The following is an 11,690-nucleotide window of genomic DNA, read 5'->3' on the forward strand; positions in this document are numbered from 1 at the left end:
GGGGGGGGGGGAGGGGGGTCTTGTCTTCTTCAGATAGTAGTAATTCTTAGTCTTTTATTTTATTTGACCTTTAAAAAATTGACACCTTAATAATTGTGAAAATATTATAAAAATGTGTTGTGTCAGTATAACTATGTATGTACATATAAATATTTAAAAGAAAAGACAAAAAGAGCACAAGCAAAACCAGCATACTGTGGAAAAAAGGAAAAAAGAAAAAGAAAAAGAAAAAGAGGCCAATGAACGGTGCAGATTGTCAAATATAATTGTGAAAATATTGTAAGAATTGTTTAGTTAGTGTAACTGAATATATACATATAAATAATAAATATTTAAAAAAAAGACAAAAAACAAAAAGCACAAACAAAACCGGCAGAAAAAAAAAAAGAAAAAAAAAAAAAGAGACGAATGCATAGTGCAGGTTGAACAAACCAAATGCACTATACACAATTACTGTTTGCGCATTGATGCTTTTTTATATATAGATATGTCAATTGATATAAATATTTAAAAGAAAAAAAAAGTACAAACGGATGATTGAAAAAAAAATTGAGATCTCAAAAATTGTAAAAATATTGTGATAAAAAAGAGTGTTATAACAATTTCACAAAACATTTATTTTTATTTATGGTTGGTTACAGTTTCATATTTTATTATTTTATTTTGACTTATAAGAAATTGACATCTCAATAATTGTGAAAATATAGTGAAATTTGTTATGTCAATATAACAATATATATGTTAGTTGATATAAATTTAAAAGAAAGAAAAGTACAAATGAACGACTTAAAAAAAAAACCAGGGGGGGGGGGGAGAAAAAAGAAAGGAATATGGTAGCAACCGGGATTCTCCCAGAAATCATTGTAACAAATCACGAAGGGAATAATGAGAACTGCAAGCTCCTAAGAGAAGAGTCGAGGAGCACCATTGCGTATTGTAACCCACGTTCATGTTATTCAATCCACACGCAACTAGGCCTGGCCGTTGCATCCCTCGCTAGGGCTTAGTTCTTGAACCCTCTCTCTACAAATTCATTGTAATGAGCCAACCGGGCTTGAGTCCACTCTCTCAACAGTAGAAGTGCTCAAATTCGGTCCCTACAGATATTATAAAAAATCCATTTGTTGTGAAAATTCATAGATTTGTAAAGGGGTGATTTTACCATATATAGGAAAAGAAAAAGTTAATCAAAAAGTCTATGAACAAGCTCGAGCTTGTTCGACCAAAAAATAATAAACCAAGTTTAAACAAGTAATCTTCTTTGGTGATAAGCTCAAATTCGGCTTATGCTCAAAATATAATTAAATAAATAAGCTTAATTTTTAATATTTCATTCGACTTGGCTCATTTATTGCCCTACTTATGCATGTCTTTGTTATTGTATCTTTCAATTTAAAAATGCAAAGAAAATAGTGTGACAAGATAATTTTTTACTAGTTCATTCAAATCACTTTTTAACCTAAGCTAAATTTATGAGAAAATTCAGTTAACAAAAAATCTCTATTTACAAAACATGGGTTTGGTTAGGTTTTGGCTTTTGTATTTGATATTGTGGGTCCATCCTTTTCAAGACGCCCTAAATTTTTCAAGAGCTTTCACATTGATCTACATAATTTTTTCTCCCAATTTTAGGATAAGAACATACTTTCTTATTTTATCTTACCACTTTTAATAATCTATATTAGATTTCATATTCGGGCCTAATGCGAGGCTTTTTTTTTGACTTCTCTCCCTAAGTTGGGGGTCTTATCCTATTTTAAGAAATTCGATGTGATTGCCTGAGATTTACGGCATGTTTGGATTTGGTATTTTCACTCACTCATCACTCAAAATTGGTAGGTCCCACGCATGAGACACTTGTTTGGATATGTTTTTATTTTTTGTTTCCATCACTCAAAACTCACCAAATTGAGTTATTAGTTAGTGAGAATGAAAAAAAGAAGAAGAAGGTGTTTTTAAGTTATGGAAATAGAGTTATAATGGAAAATTTGTAAATTCCTTCACATACTGGCCCCATGGACAGAGTCTTGTCACTTCACACATCAGCCTTTACTCCCCCCACCAGCAGCTCAATTCACTTTTCAAACCAAACCCATTTCCTACAATACTATTTTTTTTTTCTTCCTTCAACTCCTAAGCAAATGCTCTCCATATCATACCCACCGATCTGCTCTCTCCCAATCCGGTCTATCACTCTTGCTGACCGAGAAGCATAGTGTGGTCGGGTTCTCCATTTGAACATGGTGCTTCTACTTAAAGCTCAGAACTGAAGTCATTGCTGTCAGTGGCGGAGCTAGGAATTTTTCCTAGGAGGGCTAAGTTAAATATAACCATATTCTTAAGTAAAAAGATTTTATTTTATTTTTTTTATTTTTAATATAACTAAACTTTAACTCACTAAGGCTATGTCATAGGATCGTTCATGGTACTAAAACTATTTATGATTGATCTTGAACTAATTTTTTAATCTTTATTTATTTTATTTTTGTATATACCATTAAAAAATCAGTCAAAAACTCATTCCAATATCACATTCAAAAGAAAGAAATATTCCTTAAATTCATATCTTTGAGCTAGTATAGGGGTTCAACATTAGTATTCTTATTCTAGATAGAGAATTGTGTCGTATTCTCCAAATCTTAAACATTTTTTCTCTTAAAATATGTATCATTTGTAGATAGGTTTCTCATTAAAATACCTATATATATATATATATTAGAACCTGAATATTAAAATTTAAATTCTAATTATATTGTCACTCTTTTCACTTAAAAAATGTAAAATATTATTTATGCTAAAAAAAATAAAAATAAAAGAAACAACCTGTGTAAGTTTGTTTTATATTAATGCTTCAATAGTCTATAATTACACATTCTACAAACAATATTATTTTTAGAGGATCAAACACAAATATATAAACAAACGTATAACAAATAGCCATATATAACACTAATCATAGTAAAATAAGCAAACAAATAAGTTTTTTTTTTTGAGAAACCAACTTCAACTTTATAAAATAAAATCAGCCACAATCAGCTAAAAGTACATCAGCTACTTGTGGTGGGATATCATCCATCTACAAAGACAAGCCAACAATAATTCTTGTATATTTAGCTAAAGAATGAACAAGTGAGTTACCCGTTCTACGAGTATGTGAAAAGGAAAAACAATTACAAAAACTAAATAATGCTTAATCGAAGAAATCAGGTGACTAAAAGAAGAAAAAGATTCCTCTTCCTTTCTTTAACCTCTGTTGAAAAGTAAAATATAACATAAGGTGCCAACAAGAAGCCGCTAAACTGGTGTGTGGCGTCATCTACAAGCTAAATAAACATTTTTTTTTTTAATTATTAAAAGAGAGATAACTTTTTAGTCTTTTTCATCCAAATAGATAGAGATCTCGGCTGTTCATCAAAAAAAGATAGAGGTCTCGGCAAAAGATATAACTAAATATAGGGAAACATCCTTCTCAAAAAAAAAAAAAAAAAAAAAATATATATATATATATATAGAGGAACATAAATTTTTTTGTTTTATTCATATTTATTTTAAGTAAATAAGCATTATATGTCAAAGATTTTTATTTTTGGTATTTGGAGGAGCTAATGGGCCAAGGAATGGACTGAATTTTTTAAAAATCATTTTTTCTGGGTTTTCCTTAATGAATCTTAAGATATGTGCGAGGCAAGTGAATTTTAATCGAGTATTGAATCCATAATAATTTTTTTTCTCAAATTCTGGTAGGGCCAATAATTTGATTTACAAACAACTTATATATAATTTTTCAATTTATTAAGGCAGTAAATGAAATTTAAAAAAAATTTAGGGGGGGGGGGGGGGGTCAAGGCCCCCCCTAGTCTCAACATGGCTCCGCCAGTTGCTGTGACTACCACCTATGACCGAGAAGCAGAGGATGAAGCTACAATCTTCAAAAGTCGAGGATTTGGGTCACCACAAGGTAGATCTACAATCACTCTTCCTTGATCCGTCGGTTTGGGTACTGGGTTTCCTTTTTTTATTTTTATTTTTTTCTTCTGTTTTCTCAGTTGCTTATGAACGTGAATGTTTGGCCGGATAGTATTTAAACAAATGTAAATGGTATGATATGTTTCTTATGGCAAATACGAGCCAAATTTGTTTGTCCAATTAGTTTTCTTAATTGATATCTCCTCATGCCTGCATCAAGAAATTATTTGGATCGTAATGGTCTGTCCAAGTTAATAAATGGATTGCACAAGATTTGCTTAATCGATTGGTTTGACCTTTCTATTATCCTTGGTTGCCCAAAAATTTGATGTGTTTTTTAAAATATCCTACAAAATTGATCAATTAGAATATAAATTATGGTAAGATAACAAGGCACGACCTACTCTTACATTACGAGAATAAAAATTGTTGCAGTATCCCAAACCAGGGAAAGGTTGTTGTAAGATCATCAAACATAAGGGAGGATCCTGTAATTTTTTTTGGTCAGACACTAGATGCTTAAAATACTTCTATGATAAAAATTAAAATTTACAAGTGATTGAAAGTTATAGATATATATATATATATATACATGCACACACTTCAAAATTGATTTTGGTAGAGTAATATTGGCTATGCTGGTATTTATTAGGCTTAGGCTACAATTTGAATCCGTTTAATAAGAAATATTAAATTATAGTATTTAGCAAGATTTATACGCAACAAAAAATCCTTAGTCTCAAAACTTGGGGGTCAATTATGGATTCTCAATAAGCTAATTGAGTTCAACTAAAAAACCCTCAGTCTCATTTTTAAGCCTAATTTGCATCCAAACTTCAAAAATAAGCCACCCAAAAACTAAACTAACACCACTCCTACGCATGCATCCATGCCCGCATAAACTTATTTCTACACCACTTTCAGTCAATAAACCAATCTAATCGCACTCTAAATTTTCTGTTTGTTGATTGAGATAATCTTACTGTAAATTTTGCTTAAAAATCGTTATAGCATGGGTAGCACAACTCCACTTTTTAGGGCCTTAAATTTGTTTCTTAGGAAAAATTCTTAAATCTACAGTTAAGAAATGTTATTCGAGGTCCCAAAGTCTTTTAAGTTCTGTGAATTCCAAGATTTCAAAGTGATGAATTTTTTGGGCTTTCTTTGGTCCAGGCCCACAAGCGCTTTTTCACTTATTTTTTGCCCAAATGCTCCGCTTTCGTAAAAGTGGTTGAAACTCGAGCATACAGTAGTACAGAGAGAGACACACACACACAACTAAGAACACACAATTGTGGAAGATTAGGATTTGGGTCTGAGTTCTTTTCTTCCTCCTTTGTCTTGATTGACACTTGTTGAAGCAAGTGTCTCAAAAGTGTTTTTTTTTTTCTTTTTCCCCAACAAATTGTTTGGAATATTTCATCTTGGTGAAGTTGGGTTTTGTTACTTTTGTAAAGCTCTTTTGAGGTAACCTTATTTCCCCAAATTTGTTGCGTAAGCTCAAATTGTGTAAAACTTTAGTACAAGACCATTGTAACTTTTAAATTATAGTGGGTTGTTTGGAGCTTGACCCATGAATGTAAACTTAGTGCCGCATAAATGTTGTGTGCATTGTATATGCCTATGCGTTTGATAATTTGTCTCTTAGATTCTATATTACATACCTTGCTAACTTAGCCTTGGAATATGTTGTGGCTAACTTCCCTTACCTTACTTCCACCACCAAAAAAAAAAAAAAAACACTTCCATTACCTTAGAGTAAACAAATTTACACTTTATTAACAATAAATATATATTTATTTATTGATGGAAATTGATTAACAGTATTGATTGATTCTCACCAAGAAGTTGGTAATATTTTCCCACAAATTTAGGATTCGAAATTTTTGCATCCATTGATTAAGTACATAGAGAAATATGGACAGCTGCAACACATGCTTAGACAAACTTCGATTAGAATTGCATGTCCTAGAATACTTCAAATTTCTTAATTAGCTATTTAGACAAGATACTAAATTAGAACCACTATCCCTTCCATAATGACATCAACCAACGAAATATATGCATCTATGAAGCCATTGAAGCTACACCTTAACATCCTCATCATCTCCTCCATTAAAGTCAGCCACAGCCACCCTCTGCACATTTTTGTAAGAATACCTTCGAGCCAAGAACACGTAGAAGATCATGTTCACCGCAGTTATGCCCGCTAACAGCCAGTAGAATTTGTCTAAGCGGCTAGTATTCAAATCTTTACCAAACCAACCATGTCCGCCCTTCTTAGTTACGCGGGCAACAATTGTTATCAACCAGCTACTGACGAAGTTTGCAGCTCCTATCACACTAAGGTAAAATGCAATACCTAAGCTTCTCATGGAATCAGGAGCTTGGTCGTAAAAGTACTCCTGCAAGCCCACCAGAGTAAATCCATCTCCAAAACCAATGATGAGAAATTGTGGAGCCAACCAGAAAATACTCATTGAAAGTGAACTCTTTTTTGGATCATTCTCTACTACATTTAGTCTTTTCTTTTCAACAAGGGCTGCAACCACCATTGTAACAATTGAGAATAGCATCCCAATACCAATCCTCTGGAGGATATTGATGCCTCGCTCATTTCCTGTTGCTTTTCGTAACTTAGGTACGAGGATTTTCTCATAGATGGTAACAGAGACCATCATTCCTATGGCAGCCAGGCCGTAAACTGAGGCTGGGGGCATCTCAAAACCATTTGCAATTTTTCGATCCAGAGTAACACCTTGTTTGATGAAGAAAGTGGTGCATTGTGCTACACAAATTCCAAATGGTAGAGTAGCAATCCATATGGGAATCATATTCAGAATAAGCTTCAACTCCTCGACCTTGGTTATGGTTGCCAGTCTCCAAGGGCTTTGTTTCTCAGCCGGACTATCATTGTCTTCAAGAATAGCTGCTTTGTCGAGAAACCTGCAATGCATTAGCAATAAATTATTCATGTAGTACTTTTGACATACTGTTTGACAAGAAGTTGCATTTAATTAAAACTGAAAAATGAGGGATCCACACGCATACTTGAGCTTGCTTGTGTGGCACAGAAACCTCCCAATGGTTTTCTCTGACTTGGGAATTTCATACAATTGAGAAGGATCGGAAGGGTAAGGGAGATTTCTCTTTCTAATGGCTGCAACAAGAACTTTGAACAATGGTGTCAAGGGACTCCCTGTTGCTGCCCTATAACGGTAAAACGGCCTTCCCATGAAGAAAATGACAAGTGACACTGCCATGACTACTGTGAGAACAATATATGAAACACCCCAGTTGACATGGTCTTGCACATACACAATCACTGTGACCCCAAGAATGAGTCCAGAACAAAGGGCAAAGTTCCACCAGTTGAAGTAGGTCATCTTCTGTTTTCTTTCTTCAGAGTGATCATCATCAAACTGGTCAGCTCCAAAACTCTCCAATGCAGGTTTATGCCCTCCAGTTCCTATAGAAATTAGGTATGTGGCAAGGAAAAAGAACACCTCGTGAATCTTCCTAGGTTCGGTGCACAATTTAGATTCACAGGCCCTTAAGCCTGGTAGGAACCAGGCCAAAGTTAGGAGAATCAAACCCTGTTTTCCAACATCAAGCACAATTTTTTGTTAATTTATTATCTTAAATTCAGAATATGCAGTTACTTAAATTTGTTTTAAAATGAAGGACATGATCTTAACCATACAATTCTAATGAAATTACCATGAGGTAGATGATGGTTGAAACGACAACTGTTCTGAATCGGCCCAAATAAGCATCAGCTACAAAACCTCCCAACAGCGGCATCAATGTGGTAACACCAGACCAGTGGTTCACGCTCTTCGCTGCTGTCTCAAGGTCTTCATGAATTACCTTTGTAAGGTAAATGATTAAGCTAGTTGCAATTCCAAAGTAACTCAACCTCTCACTGAACTCAATTGCTGCTCCATGAAACACAAGACAATCACAAAATTTAGTCAAGAGTACTTTCTTTGTCCTCTTCTTCACCTGGTTACTTAAGATGTAAATTGACTATGAAATTGTACTGCCTCTAGTTCCAAATAAGTGAAGCATTGAACTGAAACAATTATTTATGAAAATATAAAGATAGATGTAGTCATTTAAAAAATATTTTATTTGCTTTATATTAGAGGTTGTACAATTTTTAATAAGGATCTTCAAAAGAAATAGAGTGGTGTCCAAATTGAGCTGCTACTTTTGAAAAGTTTCATTTATTTTGAGTCAACTCAAAAGGCAAATCATATTATTTATTGTGGGACTAAGAGAAAAGTAAATTGAGGAATATCACTATGGGAACGCATTACCAGTTTACGCATAGATAATGGAAAATAAGTGCACACGTCACGAAATTTATGCAAAACACAAAAAGATTTAACACAGTATGATTTTTTTTTTTTCCTTAATGAGAACTTTGATATTTATAATAATTATTAATAGGCATTTGTTATGAGTGTATTTGTATATAGAATTATATATATTCTAGTATTATGTATTTATTATGATTGTGTTGGTATATATATTCTACTACTTAAAGAAATATAATGTGCCGATATTTTAATGGAGGATTTAAATATAGAATATAATTTAAGAATAATTAATTATATATATATATATGTATATATATATATATATAAATTATTATATGTAAAATTATGAGATTTCAAAAGTTTATATGGCATAATATTATGAGGTCAACTTATATATATATATATAAATTATTATATGTAAAATTATGAGATTTCAAAAGTTTATATGGCATAATATTATGAGGTCAACCAAAAGTTAAAAATATTTGGTTTTAATATATCATAGATAGTAGAATATATAATTTTATATACAAATATAATCATAATAAATGCCAAATCTAAGAATACATAGTTACCTAAACAAAAACAATCATAATAAATGTCTATTAATAACTACCACAACTATCAAATTTGATATGCAGACCTAAAGTACTAAAAGAGAGGGAGAAAAATATAATGTTAAATTTTCACATGCATTATACAAGTTATTGACTAGTATCAATATGTGTGTAAGAGTGTATATATATACCTACGGATCTTCTATGAATATTTTAGATAAAAGAAATTCTTAAACATAAAAGTGAGTCCACTGATAAAAAGAAGAAGAAGAATGGATTGATATATTTTAATCATGTGTATAGGATAGCAACCTATTGTGGAAAGTTGATTTGAGTTAAGGCAAAGATTATGGAAAGGGGAAAATATAAAATAATATTAATAAAAATAGGAAAAAAAATGTTAATTGACAAGGTAAGAAAGAGTATGACTTTGAACAAATAGAATGTAAAATAAAAATACTCAACCCACCATGCTTAGTATATTGAGAATTAATAATTAATTTCAAAATTTTTAGATTAAAGCTTCGTCGTTGTTGTAACATCATTTATGATTTTGAAGCCAGAATAATTTTAATAGGCTATGTAAAGTTGTACAGTTGTAGGCCTTATTGACCACAAAAAGTGGTAGGGCCTGTTTATACCACGGGCATATCCACTTTATTTCAACTCTGAGGAGATGAAGAAGATCATAAGCTAGAAAGAGTTTGTCATACATGTTTCTGCACTGGATGTACATGCGATGATGAAGGAATGATAAGGGTGTACTCAGATGTAGAATAACATCTAAATCTGAAGAAGTACGAAGTGAATTGTTTTAATGATTTACAAAAGCCATTTTTCCATTTTCTTTTTATTAAAACAAAAAACCAAAATGAAAACAGAATAGAAGAAGAAAACTCCAATAAGAAATTTTGGAAAAGTCAAAAAGTCCAGAATATTTTACTCTTTGATTTGAACTCAATATAATTACTTCCGTAGAAAAGCAGCACAGGCCAGCAAAAATTGCTTACGCCCATACTTGTGGGTCCTATAGCAAAAATCTTTGACAAAAAATACAACATGCATCGGTGTGGATCCATTTTCACGTGAAAAGAATTTATGCATCGGATGCATGGTGTACTTAGCACTTTCGACACACATTTATTAAAGTGCTGAAAAAGTCCCACCACGTTGCAGTACAGGCTTCCCAACCTTAAAACAGACCTACCACTAACATGTGAAAATATTTTCCGTATCTAGAGACTAAAATAATCTCCATTAATTTATATTGTATATATGGTCCATAAAAAAGTTCTATAGTCAAATCCATAAATTGTAGTTTATCACTATATTGTATCTCATCTTATGAGGTACTACTTCAAGGACTATTTGAAGTGGGGGGAAGTGGGGATTAGCTTTTCTACAGTCAAATATACTTTAATAAGCATATTAAAAACTTGTTTGTGGTCACTTTTCTGATATGAAATTATTCTCAGCCCCCCACATAGACGATCACTCCTTTGACAATAGTAGGCGAAAAAAAGAACGGACTGACTTTTGTAGTGAACCTAGCTAACAGGCCTACAGCAAGAAAAATGGGAGAAAAAAAAACGCATCCATTCATGTACAAATACACTACACAGAAGAAGGCTACATGGAATTATATATGGCAACAGATTGGGTCACTAACATGATATAGAAAAACAGTAAGAAACAATAATGGGGACATAGGACATTTATATTGCTGAATAAGGAAAAAACAAATTACGCTATAATGTTTTTGCAAGGAAAGAATAACAGAAATATCTCATATCATACGGAAAAGAAAAAAAGAATAAGAATAACACTTATAGATGTCCATTAATTTGCTTTTTTTTTATTCGTTCCTGAATATGTCTATATTTCATCAGCATAATTAGTTTGGTTGCCTGTAAGGTGAGGAAAAATGAGAGACAATTTAAGATGATTTTTCCTCCACTTTCCAGGCAACCAAATGGAGCATAAAGAAACAAGTAGTTTTGGGAATCATGCACTTAGCGTGGGCTTTACTACATGTCATAGTACAATGATTATGATTCCTTACCAATAATGAACCGTGAGGCTTTCCAAACACCAGTGGAAGCTCGAAGAGGAACTCTTCCTTTTTGATCCACAGAAGAATCATGAACGCAATTCTCTTCAATAACCTCCCTTGATACTTCTCCTCTGTTTTGATCCATCACTTCACAGCACTTTGAAACTACTATATCACTTCCTTATGAGGAAGCAATAGCAAGAAAGAAAGGGTGTAAATATAATGAGGCTAAAGTAAAGAGGATGGTTATGAAAAAGAATAAGGTTGATGGTGATGAGGAGCTATGCCTAGAGGCCCTTACATATATATAGGACTAGAGGAGGTTAGCTTTTTCTCACTCACTGGGTTATTGAAATTCTCCGAGGCACACGAGAGAAATGGACCAAATTTTGCTAAGCAATAATTGTGAGGACAGAAAAGTAAAAAGCGAGTTGTAACACAAGTTGTGCTACTTTATTTAGCACTAGCATAACTCATTCTATTCACTTAGTACGTCATTGATGACTTTTAAATGTAAATAGCATCCATCCAAGCCTACTTTGATTTTGAGTATCTTTTCACTAAAAATGTGAAGTCAAAAGGTGGCCTACAGTAACGGCTCCAATTTTACATCAATCCATTAATTCGAAAAATTAATGATATATATCCTTAGGTTAGCAATTAAGGGAAAAAAGTACAATGATTAATTACCGTAGAAGCTGAATTTGTCTTAATTGGCAAGTTGACACTAATTATTGCTTGCTCTCTAATTGGGAATTTTAGTATGATTGATCAAGTGGTTTTTTCCAG

The 11,690-nt window shown here is 32.5% G+C and overlaps 1 protein-coding gene across 1 annotated transcript; it reads right to left on the minus strand.

The window, feature by feature from the left end:
- Positions 1–5,779: 5,779 nt before the first annotated feature.
- On the minus strand, positions 5,780–11,257 carry LOC111991085 (protein NRT1/ PTR FAMILY 5.6). Its single transcript, XM_024022869.2, has 4 exons — positions 10,911–11,257; positions 7,687–7,904; positions 7,018–7,562; positions 5,780–6,912 (listed from the first exon to the last, which is right to left on the minus strand). The coding sequence occupies exons 1-4, from the start codon at positions 11,044–11,046 to the stop codon at positions 6,051–6,053; spliced, it is 1,761 nt and encodes a 586-aa protein (XP_023878637.2). The 5' UTR covers positions 11,047–11,257; the 3' UTR covers positions 5,780–6,050.
- Positions 11,258–11,690: the final 433 nt, after the last annotated feature.

This window comes from Quercus suber, unplaced genomic scaffold (assembly GCF_002906115.3).
Source record: "Quercus suber isolate HL8 unplaced genomic scaffold, Cork oak 2.0 scaffold_522, whole genome shotgun sequence".
NCBI lineage: Eukaryota > Viridiplantae > Streptophyta > Magnoliopsida > Fagales > Fagaceae > Quercus > Quercus suber.